Raw genomic sequence first — 22,578 nt, 5'->3', positions numbered from 1 at the left:
GCAGTCACTGCCAGATATATCACGCTGGTTAACACGCAGTTTCCCGCTACTGGCTAAATTTCGGTAATCTTGTGCCATTGTCTGCTTTCCAACAAAATTTCATCCACTACATCAAATCAGAGGCTGGTTGCTAGATGATAAGGACAATCCATTCTTACACATGGCTGATTTTGCCTCTTTGCAATCCAACTACACCATATTGCTATGAGGAATGTTATTGAGCAGCACATTGTGCTGCTGATATATGAGTACCATTGGGGCAGTGCCCTCCAGTATTCATCTGATTGGGTGTGCATATTTATGATCAACTATTTCACTCTCTTCAAGCTGGCCAGTCTATCACCACAAGTTCAGGACCTACCACAGGATGAGGAGAGGAGACAGGAGGTTCATCCACACTCTGGATGACACATCCATGAGTGTATCATCATCCCTGGTTCTCTTGTTTGAAACCTGAAGTTCTACTTGGTCCACAATTCCTCACCTTACCATTAGGGGCTCAGTGGTTAGCACTGCAGCCTCACAGCGCCAGGGACCCAGGTTTGATTCTAGCCTTGGGTAACTGGCTGTGCAGAGTTTGCACATTCTCCCCGTGTCTGCGTGGGTTTCCTCCGGGTGCTCCGGTTTCCTCCCACAGACCAAAGATGTGCAGGCTAGGTGAATTGGCCATGCTAAATTGCCTGTAGTGTACAGGAGTGTGTGGGTTATATGGGGATGGGTCTGGGTGGGATGCTCCAAGGGGGCACTATGGACTTGGTGGGCTGAAGGGCCTGTTTCCACACTGTAGAGAATCTAATCTCTCTGTGTGCAATCATCAAGGTATTCTCTTGGCCCACAAGTTTGAAATAAATGTCATAATCAGCCTTTTTCAACAACAGATCCAATACTCCATTCTTATTCAACTAACCATCTCTGCACTGCTTGTGTTGTGAATGCCTTTCCCTCACCAGGACTCTTACATAATGCTATCTCAAAAGCTGCACAATGTTTTGTGGAAGTCTACCCACTTTCACTGTAGAGACTGCAAATGACCTTTTAGGTTTATGTCAAGCAGGTTGCAACCTTATGTCAGACTTCACCACTATGGCATGGGCAGTAGTTGTCAAGGTTGATGGAGAACCTTGAGGAGACTGTTGCTGTGTTTGTGGTGCAAGGGTGAATGTTGTCATCATGAGGGAGCCTGAATGGCAACAAGCTCAGATTGCAGGTCCTCAACCTGAGTACATTCCAGCACTCAGATGATGGTGTTTTTTGGTTTGCACTGCTGTGGATGCTGAGCCGTTAGCCATCAGACACTGCTTCATAGTTGGATCCAAGACTTCTCATTATGTTGATCATCACATAACACTGGAATGGCCGAGCTCTAAGTTTGAAGCCTATGCTAACTTGGTACCATCTCCATGTACCTTGACAGCAACAAGAGGCTCTAGGGGAGGTCTCCGCATGCATTAAGCATTTCTGTGTGCTCGCTTCTACCTCTTCCAGTAGATTTCTCCAGTTAAGCCCTTGTCTGAATCCTCGAAAGAAGAACTCATAACTACTGGCTGTATGTACTTGGGTTGGAAAATGGCAGAACCTCGACCTGGGGATCTGCTACCTGTACTGCCCATTCTCCCCATCCTGGATGCTTGATTTGCGTGATTCACTGTATGCTGATTCCATCTTGATACTGCCTGCTGAAGTTCACACAGTGCCACCATCAGAACTAATGGCTGTGTGTCTCAGATGTGTTTCATTTTCTTCAATCTATTCACACTCCACATCTTCTTCCTCAGGCAACGATCATGGCTAAGGGCAGTACTTGAAAAGAGTGAGGTTGGGATGAGGGCATAGAGAAGTGAAGATCCCTGGTCACACCATTTATGGCTTGTACAGATTGTAGGTCGAAGATGAAGTGAGATTTGACAAGCTGGACAATCAGGAGGATTAGGACCATGAGCAGATAACTCTGCTTCTAGTCTGCAACCACCTATGTTTAAAAATACTTCTGGAAGACAAAGTGGGAACAGAAAATTGGTCAAGAAGCCTTGTTATTGACTCCCCATCCCTCTGTAACCCTATCCCCACCCTCCTTTTGTTGCAGAATGAGTTCTTCAGATTCTTGATGCAAACTCAAGTCAGACTTCTAGATTAATTGAAAACAATGTTTATGAACAGATTGTAGTTAGCAGTAAGATACAGTGCAGAGATAGTAGGAACTGCTGATGCTGGAGTCTGAGATAACAAGGTGTGGGGCTGAATGAACACAGCAGGCCAGGAGGCATCAGACGAGCAGGAAAACTGATGTTTCAGGTAGCAGTTGCCAAATTGGGATGGCCTGAATGTAGATTGCAGTCCAAAATGTCAGCTTTCCTGCTCCTCTGATGCTGCCTGGCCTGCTGTGTTCATTCAACCCCACACCTTGTTATATAAGATACAGAGCAGGATTTTCTGTGCTCTACAAGACTGCACCTTCGAGCAGAGTGCTGGTGCATGATTACTGAGTTGACAGCTCTATCATAGCATAACCCCCAGAGGCTTATTTACGTATTCATTAAACCCTATCTCTCCAATTTATAGTGCATTTGTAACTATTTACACTACTGCAGTGTGAAGTTTTGGAAATGATTGAATGTTGCCCTGTCCAACTGCAGTAAAAGCATTTAAAGATATGCTGCTGCTTTACACGATCAACGTGGATTTCCTAATGTAGTCAGGGAGGCCACTTCAATTGCTAAAATTAACCTAAATAACAACCGAAAGAACTGTGGATGCTGTAAATCAGAAACAAAAACAAAAATCGCTGGAAAAGGTCAGCAGGGCTGGCAACATTTGTGAAAAGAAATGAGAGTTGACATTTTTGGTCCAATGACCCTTCCTCAGAACTGATGGTAGCTAAGCAAATTAAACCTGACTCCAGAAAATCCCCTCCGAAGCCACATTGACTATTTCCAATAACTGCCACCCTGCATCCCCTCTCCCCACTCCTAAACTCCATTTCAAAATGCATGTGCTTCCCTGTGCATGTACAGTACTGCATTTACACATTTTGATTTATTCATTCATGGGATGTGGGCATCATCCATATATAAGAATCAACCATATTGCTGAGGGTCTGAAGTCACATGTAGGCCAGACCAGGTAATTACGGTCGATTTCCTTTGTTAAAGGACATTAGTGAATCAGATTGTTTTGCCTGACAATCAAGAATGGTTTCATGGCCATGATTGCATTCTTATTTCCAGATTATCAGTGAATTCAAATTCCATCATAGTGGGATATGAACCCAGGTCCCCAGGATGTTGGTGTTGGTGGAGTACACCTATTCAGAATACCCATCCTCTCACCCACCTTCCTGCAAAAATGCCATGCCCCCTTCCGAATTCCTTCGCCTCCGCTGCATCTGCTCCCAGGATGAGGCATTCCAGTCCTGTACATCTCAGATGTCCCTGTTTTTCAAAGACCGCAACAATCCCCACTCATTGATCGAGAACGCCCTCGACCGTGTCACCCACATTTCCCACAATTTATCCCTCACACCCCTCCCTGCAATAACAACCAAAACAGAATCTCCCTTGTCCTCAAGTATCACCCCACCAACCTTTGGATCCAACGCATCATCCTCTGACACTTCCGCCATCTGCAATCCAACCCCACCACCAAAGACAGTTTTCCCTCCCCACCCTTATCTGCTTTCCAGAGGGACCACTCTCTCTGTGACTCCCTTGTCCACTCCACACTCGCCTCCAGCCCCACCTCACCCGACATGTTTCCCTGCAACCGCAGGAAGTGCTACACCTTCCCCTTCACCTCCCCTCTCACCCCCATCCCAGACCCCAAAAAGAATTTCCGTATCAAGCAGAGGTTCACCTGCACACACGTAATGTGGTATACTGCATCCACTGTTCCCGTTGTGGCCTCCTCTACATTGGGGAAACCAAGCGACGGCTTGAGGACTGCTTTGCAGAACACCTACACTCGGTTCACAGTAAACAACTGCACCTCCCATTGCTCAGGCGACATGTCCATCCTGGTCCTCCTGCAGTGCCACAACGATGCCACTTGAAGGTTGCAGAAACAGCAACTTATATTCTGCTTGGGAACCCTGCAGCCTGATGGTATCAATGTGAACTTCACAAGCTTCAAAATCCCCCCTCCTCCTAACCACATCCCAAAACCAGCCCAGCTTGCCCTGCGTCCCTAACCTGTCCTTTCTCCCACCTACCCCCTCCTCCCACCTCAAGCCCCACCCCATCTCCTACCTACTAACCTCATCCCGCCCCCCTTGAACTGTCCATCCTCCATGGACTGACCTATCTCCTCCCGTTACTGGCTCCATCCCCACCTCTTAGACCTGTCTTTCTCTCTCCACCTATCTTCCCCTCTATCCATCTTCTATCTACCTCCCCTCTCTCCCTTTTTATTTCAGAATCCTCTTCCCCTCCCCCATTTCTGAAGAAGGGTCTAGGCCCGAACCGTCCACTTTGTTCCCCCAGAATGTTATCTGGGTCTCTGGACTAATAATTTAGTGATATTACCACTAGACTATCACCTATCTCCTGTCACCCATGATATCACACTTAGTTCCAAACATGATGTGTCATCTAGTAGAATTTATGTGTGTGCACATTCCCAAATGAGCGCACATGCATTGTTGCCCAGATATCTGAAAACAGTGCCTTCCTGTTAAGTAGGTTTTCTAATGTGGTCTAATCTATCTGAATCAAACCATCCCTTTGAAACATTATCATATCATCTCATGTGGAAGTTGTATGAGTAGAGATATTGGTATCCAAACTGAATTTGCCTCCCCTCTTAAATAAAGGTGATAATGTGCGATGTAAGGGGAAGCAATAGCCTAGTGGTATTATCACTGGACTGTTGACCCAGAAAATGTTCTGGGGTCCTAGATTTGAATCCTGCCACAGCAGAAGGTGGAATTTGAATTCAAGAAAAATCTGGGATTAAGAGACTAATGATGACCATGAATCCATTGCTGATTGTTGTAAAAACCCCTGTCATTCACTCATGCCTTTTGGGAGAAGATCCTTACCTGGTCTGGCCTACATGTGACTCCAGACCCCCAGCAATGTGGTTGACTCTCAATGGCCCTTGTGTAATTAGAGATGGTTAATAATTGCTGCCTAGCCAGTGATGCCCTCATCCTGTGAATGAATAGTGAAAAAAAAATCTGCTTTCCACCCTTTCTCCCATGGAACCTGTCGTGAGGTAGTCCTGCACAGTCTGTTAGGGCAGTACGGTGGCTCAGTGGTTAGCACTGCAGCCCCACAGTGCCCGGGAGGTGACACTCTGTAGGTCATGTTAAACACAAATGACTAAGATGTGGCAGATAACAAGGTGTAGAGCTGGATGAATACAGCAGGCCAAGCAGCATCTTAGGAGCAGGAAACTGACATTTCGGGCCTAGACCCTTCTTCAGAAATGGGGGAGGGGCCTCCTCCCTGGACTGACCTATCCCCTCCCTAAAACCCCACCTACACTCACCTTTATGGCTCCATCCCCGCCTCTTTGACCTGTCTGTCTCCTCTCCACCTATCTTCTCCTCTATCCATCTTCTATCCACCTCCCCCTCTCTCCCTATTTGTTTAAGAATCCCCTTCTGCTCCCCCATTTCTGAAGATGGGTCTCGGCCTGAAACTTAAGCTGTCCTGCTCCTCTGATGCTCCTTGGCCTGCTGTGTTCATTCAGCTCTATACCTTGTGGTCAAAGATATTAAATGCGTCTGCTTCAGTAAGTTTGGCTATATCAGATTAAAAGGTCAGTTGGCTGGACAGTTGGTTTGTGATGTAATGGTTAGCCAACAGAGTGAATTCAGTTCCTGCACTGGCTGAGGTTACCATGAAGGACCCTCCTCAACCTGTGGTGGCCCTCAAGATGAGCCAGTACCAGGCGCCTCTTTTGAATGAGAGAGCAGCCCCATGGTCTATTTAGACTGTAGTGATCTTACCTTTACCTATAATGATAAACTGCTCAGAGGTTACATTTTCCATCATCTTACTTCATTACTAAAGGTTCACTGATGGCCAGCATGGTTTATTTCCTGCTTTCACTTCAGAGTATTGTGTATATTTACTTCAAAGGTGTTTTTTCTCAGCTATTCTACAGCCAGCCATCCCACTCTGTCAATGTAAGTGCCTCATGCCTACAACTGCAATTTTCCCCTTTCCTTGTAGCAGACCAACAGCAAAGGCAGAATCCTTCCTATAAAGCGAACAAAGCTGGGCTCAAGAAGTTCATTCAGACAAATTGTTGGATTAGGAAAAATCTTGCTAACAATTCTACAGAGCTACTGTTGTAATGTAAGATCTGTTTTCTTTGGATGACTATTTTGTCATTCACTTTATCCTTAAACTTTTCTCAATCTTGGAATGGTCACCTTGCATTTTGGGTACATTGAAATCTTTTAATTTGTTTCACCTCAAATGAGTTTGGTGTGGAGTGGGTGCACATTAACTGCTTCAGTGCCTAGAATTTGCCTGACCACCGAAAAAGATTGAGAAATTTCAGCAGATTACTTCTAGTGCAATCGAGTTCCTGAAATACTTTGCATTTGTTTACTAAACAAAATGTGTGAAACTTGCCCTGATTCCCAAACAGGTAATAGCTCAGATTAAATTAATTGTCATTGCAAATATCTGCTAATTGCTCATGTGTGGGCATTTGACAAGGCTCTTTAAAAAAAAGCCCATTTTAGGTATAAGGGCATAACAATGCAGTGTGTGTACCTTGCTTTTAAGAGAGTGTGCATTTGAGGGTTCCATTTGCTGTGTGCATGTAATGTTGCAAAGCTGACAGTGAGTTAGTATTCAATGTGTTGGCAAGCTGTACACAAAAATCAGAATATTACAACAGGTTATTGTAATATCTGCTTAATAACTTATCATTTCTTTTACTGTTTTCAATCAACTGATCTGCAAGGTTAATCAATCCCTGATGAGCAATTGATTATTAGATCATTATCATTAACATCTTGATCAGCGCGGGAAGTGGGCTGAGAAATGGCATGTGGAGTTTAGGACAGATAAGTGTGAGGTGTTGCATTTTGGAAAGTAAAATCGAGCTAGGAGTTTCATGGTGAACGGTAGGGCCTTAAGGAATATAGTGGTGGAGAGATACCTTGGAGGTCAGATCCACAGTTCTCTGAAAATCAGTCACGGGTGGACAGGACAGTGAAGAACGCTTTTGGCATTGATCTGGCTTTGATCAGTCAGAGTGTTGAGTGTAGAAGTTGAGAAGTTATGTTGCAATTGTACATGACATTGGTGAGGCTGCACTTCCAGCATCTGCAGTTCCCATTATCTCTTAGACTACTGTGTTCAGTTTTGGTCCTCTTGCTATAAGAAGGATATTATTGAAGTGGAAAGAGTGCAGAAGAAATTTACAGTCTTCACTCATTTCACAAAAACATAACCATATCATGATTATAGTAATTTAATGCCACAATTGAACTAGTGGGTAAGCCAGTCAAGCGGGTTCATGGTCACAGTTCATAGCCACCAATACAATACAGTCTGCTGCACCTAATACTGTATGTAAATTAGAGTTAAGTAAATTGAGGAATTTTCATTCCCAATATAGTTTGCTCAACACAGCAGCTACTAATTCTTCATTTCTTTGCAATTAACTTCTTTTTTATCCCCAGCCTCAACATATCTGAGTGTGAGTCAGTGCAGTCACAAAGAACAGAAATAAAATAAAAGCAGTATTTTTAAAGGCTTGTAACATCTTGTCCTTTCTCAGAGACTGTATAAGTCAGGCGGGGTTTCTTAATCTTAGATTAAATATTTGACTCGGCTTATGCCTATTTAACATCTTAATGTTTGATATTTAGTTATAGATCCAGAGTTTATTGCTTTTTGTTTACTTATAGCAACAGCATGTCATTGCATTAAAAATTAATCCAGAATTCTAAAATAATTAAAGTAATATCCAATTAAAATCTAGACACCATTTCAAGCATGCATTTTCTTTGCAAGAGATGATGGTAAGTACTTTATGACAAATATATGGAAATGGTGTACAAGAATATGGGGGAAAGTCAGGAGATTGGCATTAGGTAATAGAACTGGCGCAGGCACAATGGGCTGAATGGCCTCCTTTTGCACTATAACAATTATGTAATTGTTATAATAACAATTATAACATTGTAATGTTATAATTATAACGTGGACCAGTACTGCATACACTTCCCTTGATCATGCTGGCTGCTTCCACTTCAGACAAGAGCTTCAAATGATGTCACTGATTTTTCAGGTTTCCCTCTAATACCCAATTTGGGGGCATTGCTCACTAGACCTGCATTTATTGGCCTTCACTAATGGCAGCTTCAGTAGGAACAACCCTTACAGCAGCAGTACCTGCCTTCTCCTCAACCATAGTCCCCAAGACAGAGTAGGTAGCCATGAAGATCTTGCTGCACAGAGGTGAGAACCCCTGATGCAAAGCATTGCAGGTGACAATTTGTCTTTAAACATTTGTGAAAACTAGTGCCTCAGAGACCCAGGCTTTCACATCAGGTTATTGCTGATATCTACACCTTCCTGAAACCTCCTTCCCCATGAACCATGTGGATGTGCATTGCCAGTGCATGCCAAAGGCCATGTCACTGGAGGGAACATCAACGGTCTCTGCCTGTGGCTGTGGTTGTATACAGTTGTTTCCTGCAAGGAAAGTAAGCAAATAGAAAGGAGAGTTAGAAATGGCTTGTATGGAGGAAGAGGAAAGACAACTTTTGCAGGAGTGATGTAAGACTTGAGTATGAGAGAGCAATATGATGAAGCTGAATGTGAGTGTTGACTCTTTAGGTAGGCATGTGAGGTGCCTGGAAAAACAGGAGTTAAGTGATTGTAACGAGGTCAGCCAGGTTGACCTCATAGAATATGAGTTCCCTGAATGGGGACGTTAATCTGATCCAGTCAGGGAGCCCTGACTGATAGATATAAACAGGAGTGTCAAGGAGTCTGCTCACTGAGAGCTGGCTCTGAGGGAACTGGATCATTGTCAATGATTCTCCACATGTAAATGAAGAGTGACTTGGTGATGGGATATTCACCTTTGTGGGGTTATTTCAAGGAGTAAGTGAAGTTGCAAAGTGTCCATGCGAGATTGATATTCAGGTGCATGCTGGAGGGGTGAAGCAGAGGCTTAGGCCCCAGCTAGAGAAGGACAAAGGCCAGGAGTTGCACTGGAGGGACAGTTACAGGCACAGAATTGTGGGAGGAGGAAGTCAGCTTCCGGAATGGGGACGAGACAAGGCTGACTCCGGGGGTGTTGGGAGATAAGGCCTGTTTGAGGAGCTGGCGGAGGAAGGACTACCTGCTGTGGGAAGTGATGTTTGTTCTGGGAGCAGGGTGACGTAGGGTCTGCAGTGGGAGTGAGGATGATGAGGGCTGAGCAGCAGGAGGGAAGGTGGTTGAGGAAGTAGGATTGGGAGGCCTGCACAGAGGCAGCATTCTTTTTGCCTGTGGGTGATGGGCAGACTAAGGGAAATTTGGGAGGTCACAGAGAGAGTGGAAGAGAGAGGGAGCCAGTTGGGAGAATAGAAAATAAATACTATTTATTCTGGCATGCAGGTTAGTTTATTTTAAATCCTATATTGTAATGTTTAGACAGGCTTCCCTTCACTTGAGAATGACATGTATTTGCTTTCTGCTCTTTATATCACTTAAAGGTAGCACTCATAGGAAACGGAGCCCTTTAATTCAGAATCCTTCCTTTAACAGATCTATGGCCTGATTCTGTCTTCAATTTTAATTGTCAGGTAACCCTAAAATATGATGTAAATGCTGTGATTCATGGTTAAAGAGCCATGTTAAAAGCCTGTTGGAAATTTAAGTGGATTCCTGGCAAATGACTGCTGTTTTTACGTGGGCTACATTTTAAAATTTTCATCCATTGACATAATAACAGAGATCCCACACCAAAATTCCTACTTAGACCCTTTCTGCCTATTGGGCAGTAACAAGATTCAAGAATCATTTAGAGCTGTGTTCACATTCTTGTTTCTGATTTAGGAAGTTGTGAGTTTAAGTCCCAGTCCAGGATTTGAGAGCATGGGAACCTAGAAGCTGGATGAGGCCATACAGCCCCGTGTGTCTGCGCAGCCATTCTAAGCCATGTCTGATCATCTATCGCAATGCCATATTCCCATGTTATTTCCTTGTCTCTTGATGCTAATAGTAACAAAAAAAATTATCTGTAATTGTTTGACCTTCATGTCTGAGCTTCCGCAGCCCTCGGCAAAAGAGAATTCAGAAGCTGTACTATCCTCTGAGTGAAGAAATTCCTTTTCATCTTAGTCCTATATGGCCTACTTTTCATTCCGAGACCATGCCCCCGGTTCCAGATTCCACAGATATCGGAAACATCCTTTCTGCATCTACTTTGTCTGTCTCTTGAAGAATTGACTCCCTCTGTGCTGCACTGTTACAATAATGTCTTCTCCTCACATTGCATTTCCCATCCACTGCTTCCTCCAACCTGCACTTGCCCTTATGTGAAGATTATTTATTTCACACATGAGCCTGTCATTTTGACTGATAAGAATTTATTGGACCTTGTAATTCACTCTTCCTTTCCCATCAATTCACATCTACATTCTTCTACCTTCATCTCTTCTCCCTTTTTCCACTTCCTTCTGACTGCACCTCCGTTCCCTTTCTTGTGCCTTCCCCTCCCCATCACTATTTTCCTGGCCCCCTTGCCACAAGCAAACTCTGTTGAATCAGTGGTAATGGTTTGGATGCAGTCGTGAAGTGAGAAGCAAGCACTCAACAAAACGATATCATAACCTTGATATTCATTTTTTTTAATTGTACATACTTTCAGCCAGAGAAGCCCCTATACCACTACTGGAATTTTACCAAATTTAGCCTGTTCAATCACTTTGTTACATGGCATAATACATTGACCAGTTGGGATTATTCTGGCACACATACAACACATCTACACCAAGACTGTTTCAATCATGGCAAAATGTGTAATATTGTTAGAAGGACATCCTCTCTGACTGTTTTAGTTGAATTTTTTGAAAAAGTGACTTAATATATTGATGAGGATAGTGCAGTAGAAACGGTTTACATAGACTTCAGTAAGGCCTTTGATAAGGTCTCACATGGAAGGCTGGTCAAAAAGGTAGGAGCCCATGAGCAAGACAAGTTGGCAGACTGGATCCAAACGTGGCTTGCAAACAAGAGGCAGAGGGTAATGGTGGAGAGTTGTTTTTGTGACGGAAAACCTGTGACTAGCAGTGCACCACAGGCAACAGTACTGGAACCCTTGATGTTTGTTATGTACATTAACGATATGCGTGTGAATGTAAAAGCTAAAATTAGTAAGTTTGCAGTTGACATGGAAATTGGTGGGGTGGTTGATAGTTACGAAGATGGTCCCAGGCTATAGTCTGATATTGATCAGCTAGTAAATTGGGCAGGGCAATGGCAAATGGATTTTAATACTATTAAGAGTAAGGTGATGCATCTTGGGAGGTCTGATAAAGGAAGAATAGACACAATGATCGGTTGGTCCCTCAGGAGTACTGAGGAACAAAGGAACCTTGGTGTACAAGTCCATAGATCTCTGAAGTTGTCAGCGCAGGTGGATAGGGTAGTGAAGAAAGATGTTGCCTTCATCATGCAGGGAAGACTTGTACATCTTTATAAAACATTGCCTAGGCCACAAATAGAATACTGTGTGCAGGTCTGGTCACCGCACTATCAGAAGTGAATACACTGGAGAGCATGCAGAAGAGATTTGTCAGGATGTTGCCTGGGATAGAAAGTCACAGTTATGAGTAGCGACTGGATTGGTTGGGATGGAACAGCGAAGGTGAGGGGAAATTTGATTGAGCTGTATTAAGTTGTGAGAGGCATAGTTTGAATAGATCATGAGAATATTTTCCCGTGGCAAATGTGTCAAAGACGAGAGGAGATAAGTTTAAGGTGAGGAGTAAGTGGTTTAGAGGGGATTTGAGGAAAGTGATAAAAATATGGAATGTGCTGCCTGAGAGGCTGGTATTCATGTAACATTTTCAGCACAGTCAGATATGAACCAAGTGCAGGTTAATGGAATTAGAACAGTCTGGGTTTTTTTTGGTCAGCAAAGACATGGTGGGTTGAAAGGCCTGTTTATGTGTTGTGTGAGTTCAAGTGCAGTTTGGCAGAACCAAAAATGACAGTGCACTGTGTCTTACTTGGAGGGTGTCCGACCCCCATCAGTTTGGCTCCTGCTGTGCCACAGATCCAACTTTTGCAGCCAATTGTAGATTCAAACTGACTATCCATAACAAATGCCAAGAGAAAGTGTTGTTGATAATAAGTTCATAACGTATTCCAGATTTTTGATTTTCGTTCTTGCAAACCATGCTACGATACTTTTAAAAGATTACTGTTTGCAAAAAAAAACATGATCATGCATTCATGCCACACACCTGCAAATTTGGGATATTGTTCAATAATTCTGACTTTGCCAACTAAATTGATCATTTCTGTTTCTTTTCAGAGGAACGAGAGCCTCCTATGGATGATTATGGAATATATGAATTTGTTGCTGTGCCTGAGCCAGCAGAGTTTCAACGGGTGCGTGTGTTGGCCTGCTCAGCAAAACTGGTTTTACAAGCTTAACATTTGTTTAACACTTAACGAAACCTGCTACATGCACATTTTAAAATCAAACTGCTTTCATTTTGCTGAATAATCCAACTGTAAATTGAGAAAGGTTACTATCATTTGCATGTAGGATCCTCACAGATCTTATCATTCAAGCAGAACCGTACAGATATAGGATATTAAGAATGAGAGGAACTGGTCACAGGTGGAAAGAGTGGTTAATAAAGCATACAGTGTCCTTGGATTTTTTTAACAGGGACATAGAATGCAGAGCAAGGAGATGGTTGAACTTCTGTAAGACACTTGTTAGATCTCAGCTAAAGTATTGTGTACAGTTGTGGATGCCACATAATAGGAAAGATGTGAATGCATTGGAGAGACTGCAGAAACCATTTATAAGAATGGTTCCAGGGATGAGAAATGTCAGCTTTTGTGCTCCTGAGATGCTGCTTGGCCTGCTGTGCTCATCCAGCTTCACACTTTGTTATCTTGGATTCTCCAGCATCTGCAGTTCCCATTATCACCAGGGATGAGAAACTTCAGTTATGAGGACAGATTGAAGAAGTTGGCACTGTTCCCCTTAGAGAGAAGAAGACTGAGAAGAGATTTAATAGAGATTTTCAAAACCATGCGCAGGCTAGATACCATAAATAGGGAGAAGCCGTTCCTGCTTGGAAAATAAAAAACAAAGAACAAGAGGGTATTAATTTAAAGTAATGTGTGAAAGAAGCAAGGGTGAAGTGAGTAGAACTTTTTCACATAGCATATAGCAGAAGTATAGAATGCCTGCCTGGAAATGAGGTAGAGGCAGGTTTAAATGAGGCATTTGAGAGGGCATTGGATGATTATTTGGATGGAAATTATTTACAGGGCTCTGGGAAAACCAGGAGATTGGCACTGAATAATCAAACAAGTGCAGGCACCATGGGCTGAATGGCCTCTTGTGCTGCCACAATTCTGTGCTTCTGTGAGTTAAGGTGCCTCTCACAAAGGGTAGACACAGTATTAAGGAGTTATGATTTGGTTTGCTTATACTTTATAAGCATCATTTGGGAAATACTTTCCGAGAAATAACGCATGGTTTTACCCTGTTGACTTAATTTCTGTGAGTGTGTGTGCCTTTTAAATCAATTCCTTTGCCATTTCTTTGTTCCCCATTACTACTTCTCCTAGATAATAAAATGTGAGGCTGGATGAACACAGCAGGCCAAGCAGCATCTCAGGAGCACAAAAGCTGACGTTTCGGGCCTAGACCCTTCATCAGAGAGCCTATTTCATTTTCCACTGATCCAATGTGCGCTCTTGCCTTACTCTTACCTTTTAAACATCTAAAAGAACTTGCTATCTTCTTTTGCATTACTGGATAGTTCACCTTCATATTTCATCTTCTCCATTATTGCTTTTTAGTTGTCATCTGCTGATTTAAAGGCCTCCCAGTCCTTTGGCTTCCCATTAATCTTCACCAAATTGTATGCTTTTTATTTTGTTTTTATGCCATCCCTGACTTTCCTTGTCAGCCATGGTAGCCTCATCCTCCCCTCAGTGTGTTATCTATCAATGTCAATGGCAGCGGTAACTTCCATTGCAACACCAGCATATGTCAAGTAATTGCTCAGCACAAACAGTTCTGAGACGCTTATTCCTTTGGACTCACTGTTTATTGTGTGTGTGCGTGTATTGGGTGAATGTGTGTGTATTGGGTGAATAAGCATTTCATCTCTCCTCACGCAGGAGCTTAAGAGGTTTGAGGTATAAGAAAATAATTCAGAAATTTTGATGTCACTCCATGCCATTAGCATTTCATTTCAATACTCAAATGAGAGATTGTTCTCTGTGGTGGTGATGCCCTGAAAATATTATTAACCCAAAAAGCATAGAGACTTGAAATACAGTTTTCCATTTGGGCTTGGGGTTCCTCTACTCAGATATTAGCCTGATGTGATATGTCACCAAATTGTGATGTATGGTGGCTCAGTGGTCAGCAATGCTACCTCACAGTGCCAGAGACCCAGGCTCAATTCTACCCTCAGGCATCTGTCTGTATGGAGATGCATATTCTCCCTGTGTCTGTGTGGGTTTCCTCCCACGGTCCAAAGATGTGCTGGTTGGGTGGATTGGCTGTGCTAAATTTCCCATTGCATCTAGGGACATGCAGGCTGTGTGGATTAACCATGGGGAAATGCAGTGTTACAGAGGTAGGGTAGGAGGTTGGATCTGGCTGGAATACTCTTCAGAGGGTCATTGTGGACATGATGGGCTGAATGGCCTGCTTCCACACTGTAATACAAAGGGGTCTTGATCAAATGGGTCAATGGGCTGAAAAATGGCAGATGGAATTCAATCTGGATAAATGTGAGGTATTGCAATTTGATATGACAAACAAAGGTAGGGCTTATACAATTAATGGTAGGGCCTTGGGTAGTGTTGTAGAACAGGACGACCGAGGGTGCAGGCACATACTTCTTTAAAGTTTGCATCACATATAGGTAGGATGGTCAAAAAGGTGTTTGGCACACTTGCCTTCTTTGCTCAGCCCTTTGAGTATAGGAGTTGGGACATCATGTTGAAGTTGCACAGGATATTGGTGAGGCCTATTCTGGAATACTACGTCCAGTTCTGATCGCCCAGTTATAGGAAGTATGTTATCAAGCTGGACAGGATTCAGAAGAGATTTACCAGGATGATATCAAAGGTTTGAGTTATAAAGGAAAGGCCAGATAAACCTTTCACTTGAGGATAGGAGGTCGACAGTTGATCTGATAGCAGTTCATAAAATGATATGAGGTATAGATAGAGATTATGGTAATTGCCTTTTTTCCCCGAAGATGGGGAATTTGAAGGCTAGGGGGCACATTTTTAAGGTAAGAGGAGAGTTTTTTTAAAAAACTGGCAATTCTTTTACAAAGCGGGTGGTTTGTGTGTGGCATGAACTTCCAGGGGAAGTGGTGGATGTGGGTACAATTACAACATCTAAAAGATAGTTGGATAGATATATGAATAGGACGTTTGGAGGGATATGGGCTCGGAGCAAGCAGGTGAGACCACCTCTTTGACCTGTCTGTCTCCTCTTCACCTATCTTCTTCTGTATCCATCTTCTATCCGCCTCCCCCCTCTCCCTATTTGTTTCAGAACCCCCTTCCCCTCCCCCATTTCTGAAGAAGGGTGAAGGTGCGAAATGTCAGTTTTCCTGCTCCTCTGATGCTGCTTGGCCTGCTGTGTTCATCCAGCTCTACACCTTGTTAACCTTGTTTCATTGTTTTGATTTGTCCACAATGTGGAATCCATCTGCCTCCTGGAAAATTCCAGTCACAAAATAATGGATTTTTCAATTATTCTCTTTATTTTACACTAGACATGGGTTTAATGCAAAAGAGAATTATCTCATTGATGTAACTTTATGCCAGACAGTATTTGTTGAGCATAGGAAGTTGGGAAAGTGGCCTGAGTTTAACAGTTGGCAATGCCACTACACAGCAGGAATGACAGGTTGCATTGAATTCATTTTTCCTGTACCTCCTTCCATATTTCTGTATATTTTACCAGTATATTAATTTTTTAACATTGCACCACATTAGTAACTTCCCTGGTAAATTGTTTAATAACTACCCATATTTTAACATTGATGGCCAGATTGAATCCTGCATATTTCTTTTCCCTGTGGAAAAACGATAGAAATAAGTATTGACTTTGGAATTACCACAAAATGGGTTTTTTGAAGTTGAATTACTATACCCTTCAAAGCCCTGTTTAACAAAAGATGTCAACCTTTATTACATAAATGTCATAAATATAACTTTTACATTATATGTAAATGTCAGTTGAGAAGACCTCCTTTCAACCTATTCTATAAAAGGTTCCTGTCATGTTTGTATTGAAAAGGGAACTGAAATTTTACTACCTCCAGCACCACCAAATCCCATCCCTCGGTTGGAGATGGGGATGGAAAGGGATGGCTGGACAGTGTAATATTGGGTGGGACTGAAGGGCAGGTACTACACCCATCACCTACCTGCCTCTGCTGGTATTTTATCAATGGTAGGATAGATGATGCAACTTGTAGGTCAGTTGAGGCCATTGGGCAACCAATTAATAGCTGCTTAAGGGCCTCTTCTGCCAGCACTGGTATTTTACCAGCAGTGATGAGGAAAAATGCTGTGTGGTGAGACTGCAAGGTAAACACTGGTATCCTAACTGCAAACTCAACTAAATGACATCCCTCAGTGGAAAGGCTACCCTTAATTGGACCCTTAGATTCCCAAACACTGGATCCCACAAGGCTTCCACCCTCTCTCACTCCAAGTTATGCTGCTGGGCCGATGGAAGTGTTAACCAACTGATTGATCAGCAGCTCTCGAAGCTGGGTCTTAGTCTCTGAAAGGATCAGAAACCATGGCCTAAGGCAATTAATTCACAGACAATGAGAAGGTATGCTTACTGTAGAGACAGGCTCACCCCTAACTTTTTAGCCACAGCTACCACATAACATTCAACCCTGTTTGTCTAAGCTTTTCATGTTGTGATCATAATCTCCCCAGGGTGACATTAAAATTTAACCACACAGGCTGAATGTATAACTTATAAATAGTGACTAAATTACACCTAAGCTTCTTGCTTCAAATATTTCTCCAGTCCAGTTTCAGCTGAAGATTTCACTCTATCTGGACATATGTGTGCATCAGTTTATGATTATAAATGTCACACCGCTGCTGGAGTAATTATTCTTCTGAGTTTGACAGTAAAATTTATATCAGAGGGTACAGGAGAAAGAACTTTAGACTAGACTTGTCTTGGGAACATTCATTGTTGGTACTGGGGTATCAAAGGGTTGCTTATTGTATTGCCAAAATCCGTCATCTCAGTTTCCAGAAACAGTAGAAATAGATCTTACTCACCCAACATGTTGATTTATTTTAATGTTTTACATTATTTCATTGATGTGGCTACTTACTTTGACAGACAACCACTGATACAGCCAGCAAAATGCTGTTGCTTTTGGGCTAACATAGTAACGCAGAACAATGTGGACTTGGTATCGCTTCTACCCTATACCTGGCATCACATCAGGACCAAAATCCATCTGACACATTCCACATTACCTTCAACTGTGGTAGCCTGATGGCAGCATACTATTAGTGATAATATGCCTTTTATTTTTGCTCCCCCACTCCCCTTCAGCAGAAAACCCATCACCTATCTTCCTTCAGATCTGAATAAGAGTCATTGACAACTTGATGTATTAACTCCGCTTGTCTTTCAACAGATGTTGCCAGAACAGATATTTTTACAACACAGCAAGTGTCTTTTTACGTGCTTTTGTGACCAATCTAAATCAAGTATGATTTGATGTTACACTGCTCTACAGTGAGTGGGAATGTATATCCAACATAAGATAAATGTGTTTTGCTTATTTAATACATTCTAGGTTCGACCAGATAAACTGAAAACAGTGTACGATATTATTCGGGAACCAGATGTTCACACGACTGTTTATGAAGTCATTTGTCATTCACCAAAAACATCCTGATGTTTGATTGACCACAACAGGTAGAAATTTGCTAATTATATTATGTCTAACATCCTTATTTCCAAAACTATTTGGCAGAGATTGAATGACCCATTCATCTGGGTTGTTCAGATGTGAGTCTTATTTCTGATGCCTGGAAGATTTTCTTTGGGGCTGCATCTCAGCTTCAATTGTGGGCAAATAGATGGCACAAACTGGCTGGAGTTGCACTCGGTTTCCTGAAAGGTGCCAGGAGCTATTTAGATATTTTCCTTCTCCAAGAAATCAGTTTGCTAATGCATGCTCTGAGTGCCAGAGAGGGAGTCAGGGTGGATTAAAGACTGGCTAAGGTTAAAGGCATCACAACACATATAGGTAACCTGGCAGAGTTCTGCATGACGTAATGCCAAGCCTCGCACACCAACTACAATGGAAGCATTTTCGTCCACTTATACCCAGATGGCAAAAACAATAAAACTGGCAGATTAGACATATTGGTCCCATTCATCGACTGTACTTCCAATTGGAGGTCCAATATGATCAGCGTGCTCATGGTACCACCAGTAATGGATGTTTCCTCTGGTGGTTCAAGATCTTGATTTGGAGCTTACAAGGTCTTATGGTCTGTATTATTATGCTGTATAATTTTACATGCTATCTTTTCAAAAGAGAGCTCTGTTTTCCTGCTTTGTGACCACCATTTAGAAGGTGATAAATTGTTTTTCCTCAGCAAAGGCTAGTCTTGCTTCGTGCAGAGGATCACATATTAACTGGTGTTAATAATGTCAACTGTTTGAGCTAGAATAATCCTAACATTTAGAAATACAGTGCCACAGTCACCTTCAGAGTCACAAACACCACTCTATGTGACCTATGTTAGATTGCAGTTGGTGCTATAATAAGTGCTGTAGCTCTGGTGAAGACCCTCTCTGGTGAGGAGAAACCAGCATATGTACAATTGCTTGACCAACAGGAGCTAGGTTACTGTGGTTTTACAGAGATCTTCTGTGGCGTGCCCTCCTTCGTCATTTTCTCCCAGCAGATGCTAGCTTGCTGCTCTTCCCCCTTCTGCGTTCTTCAGCCATGACCACAGCCTGAAGAAACATGCTCCTTGTTGGAAGACTATTGGACATAAGCACTTTATTGTGGTCAACTGCAATGACAAACACTAGCAGAAACAGGTCAAAAAAAGAAATTCAAAAGCATTTTGCAGAAATTGCTGCACATGTTGGAAATTTGAAATAAAACGAGCAATGTTGGAAATCATTGGCAGTAGGTAGCATCCATGGAGAGAGAAACACAGAAACGACTTCAGACCTGCTCTGGAATTTCCAGGGAGGCATGCAGATCAACCCCACTAGATAGGAGGGTTAACCCCATCATTTAAAAAGCCATCCTTGTAGTAATAACATCCAGGGGGCAACATAAACAGGCTGATGATCGAATCTCTGTCCCACAATGGATTTAAGTCCCGCTCTTGAGAGCTGTTGGCCAGAACTCGTAATGAACACTGATGGGGCTGCAAGCATCTATAGGAAGAAGAGAGATGGGGACCAGGCTGGGATAAATTCCAGGCTTTTAAGCTGGGAAGAGTTTGGACGATCTCAGGAAGGGAATAATTTATGGAGGATCAGGGTATATTTTGGAGGCCATGTGGAAAGGAACAAAGGGGAGAATAACATCTTGAGGGGGTCTTCTTTTTGTGTACAGGGCACCACTGGATTGATAAACCTTTTTTTCTTCTCACTTTTTCAGAACAGTTGTTTTCTGGCCTACTTCCTACTGCCCCAGGTTGTATGACTGGAGGTGAACTAAGGCACTTAATTGGCACTCACTTGTTCTGTTAAGAACCTCAATATTCCCAGACAGCTGTTCTCACAGGTGCCTTACTCAACCTTTATGTTATAGGGAACAGATTGGGGCAAGTGAGGAAAGGCTGGGCTAGACATCCAACTTATTTTACACTCTTGCCATGACCAAGCCCTGAGTGAAAACACACAAGCAGAGGCCATAAAATCCAACCAGTTAAATCTGATTTTCATCCATAGATGATGCCAAACTGCAGAGTTTTGCCAACATTTCCTGCATTTTCTTAATTTCAAAAATGGAAGTAGGCCCATCAGCAATCCTAAATGATTAACTAGCCATTTAATTGGGCAGGCATCAATTTTGATTGGTCTCTTTCTCTCAGAAGGGGCAGGAGGTTAATTTCTGTATTTTAAGTGCCAGCAACTGAAGCACAGACCTATGACACCACTTATAATGTTGCAAAAATTGGGAACTGAGGCAGGCCTTTTGCTATCCTACTAAAGTTCTGCTAAAGTATCCTACTATCCTTTCATTAGTTCCTGCACTGGATACACTGATTGAGATGGCAAACTAACTTCTGGCATGGACTGGATTTTTCTAATGTGCAAATCCCATTTTGTGGCAACCCGGTGATAAAAGTGGGTTTTGAATGTGGCATCTTTGCACAGAATCATTCCCACCTCCTAATTTTTACCTCCAGTGACAAAATTCATCCACTTTATCAATCTCAAACAACATTGTAAAACTACAATCTCCACAAGGCAATTCGTTACAGATGGTTGAATCTAAATCCTGAAAATTGACCTTCTCTGCTATTTTAAATAAAATACTGTTTATCCTTGCCTATATATATTGGGGCTCACAGGATAGGGTTACCATAGTTTTGCCAATGTTCAGCTGTAATAAAAGGAATGAAACTCATTCATTTGCTGAAATACTAATATACTGACTGTATTCCTTTTACAACGCTAAGTGTACTTACAATCCAATTTATCTTGGGATCCAAAAAATGACTGAAATTAAACATGACGTTGATTTTTCAAAGTATGTTTCTAATCTAAGATTTATATTTGCTAAGTATTCATATTTTCATTCCCACGCAGAAGCAAAACGTATTGTGTGTATACAGTAAATAAGGCAGGCAAACTGTTGTGAATACATGGATTTCAAAGTACAGTAAACTTGGATTTTCCCTTTTTTACCAGTTGGATGCTGTATTTTGTCGGAAGCAAGAAGATTGAGACAGCCATACAATGTCTATGTATTTTGACGACAAACATTAATGAAAGACAAGGTCAGACATCAAAAAATGGAACATTTTACATTCCAGTAATTTGGTGGATCAAAAAGAAGCATTTGTTCCCAAGAAACAAAACAAAAACTAGTGATGCAGTTTGTAAACATATACTTCTATCGATGTTATGTGCTAATGTCACAGCAGAAAATGTAATATAAAATTGAGAATATGTTTCATGACTATAATCAATTTTAAGCATTATGCATTAATTGTCTTGTAAATTGTCTTTATCATTCTGTGTAAGCATTGGTTTATGTTTTCTATGAGACTTTTAGTTATATAATGATATGCAGAACATATTAATAGATAAAGAACTTTTAAAAAGGATAAATCTAAAACTCAACCCTGCCTAATCTGGGTGGGTTAGAAGTCTTCCCTTTTTCTTAGCTGAAACTGACTACAGCGGAGTAATATTTTCTTCCAGACTACCAGATATTGAAGTGTAAACAAATAACTAAATTGCTTCTATTTTTTGTACCATTTCACATGACATGCACATTTGTCTGAATAAGGGAAGTCATTTAAAAATGGGTGTGTGAACAAACAATGATTTTAAATTCAAAGGAATGAAGGTACCTTAACCAAACCTGGCTTTTAATATTCCAGAAACTTGCAAAATATAACCCTGTTTTCTTTTTGTGAAATTCTTCTACCTTCTAGAAATCCAGATACAACCGAATGTGTTACATTGCAGCTATAAATGTTGAAATGTTTCAGGCTTTTGCATTACTAAGTATTTATAATAGTTGCTGAAGAAATGTTGAATTAACCCTTTGGGGGCAATTATCATATCAAAGTCCACCTCATTAAGTTTGTCCTTGACACTTGCAAAAAGATGAAGGGTGTATTTGATCAACCATGGTGTTTCCAAGAACTCAATAAAAATGTCTCAGTTTTATAATGTTTAGCATGTAAAATTTAATTAAGATTATTTTTGAAATATTTTGTGAAAAATAAAAAGTGCCTTATTGGATATCTGAAAATGGTACCTCTGAAATTGGGTTAGACTGAATTGGCAAGGTCTAATGATTAGCATGTAATTTGTATATGAATAGTATCATTATTGTCAGTACTTGTACTGTACCATCATTACCCTTTTTTAAAAACTATCTTTATCTGAAAATACACGATGAAAAAATCAAAAATTCATAGTGGTGGTTGTGATCATTTTATTAGAAATGAAACTGGTTAAACTTCCATTGACCAATGAAGTAACAAACTGGATATGTTGGCTCAAAAATAGATTAAATGAGCAAGCATATTTCTGACTGAGGAACCTGGGAACATTTGTTTAGAAAAGGGTTGATTTCATGAAGGGGTGGGAAGTAGAGTTAAGAACTGAATAAAATGTCAGTGAGGTTTG

General features: G+C 41.7%; 1 protein-coding gene across 1 annotated transcript in view; it reads left to right on the top strand.

The window, feature by feature from the left end:
• The window catches only part of hepacam2 (HEPACAM family member 2), a 113,437-nt gene extending 91,100 nt beyond the window's left edge, over nucleotides 1-22,337 (top strand). Inside the window, exons 8-10 of the mRNA XM_048547587.1 lie at nucleotides 12,499-12,575; nucleotides 18,029-18,150; nucleotides 21,124-22,337. Coding sequence (XP_048403544.1) covers nucleotides 12,499-12,575; nucleotides 18,029-18,130 — 179 coding nt within the window. The 3' untranslated portion in view covers nucleotides 18,131-18,150; nucleotides 21,124-22,337. The remainder of the gene's footprint in view (nucleotides 1-12,498; nucleotides 12,576-18,028; nucleotides 18,151-21,123) is intronic.
• The last annotated feature ends 241 nt before the right edge of the window (nucleotides 22,338-22,578 follow it).

The sequence above is a fragment of the Stegostoma tigrinum genome, chromosome 2, assembly GCF_030684315.1.
Source record: "Stegostoma tigrinum isolate sSteTig4 chromosome 2, sSteTig4.hap1, whole genome shotgun sequence".
Lineage (NCBI taxonomy): Eukaryota > Metazoa > Chordata > Chondrichthyes > Orectolobiformes > Stegostomatidae > Stegostoma > Stegostoma tigrinum.
This window is presented reverse-complemented; position numbering and strand designations above follow the sequence as displayed.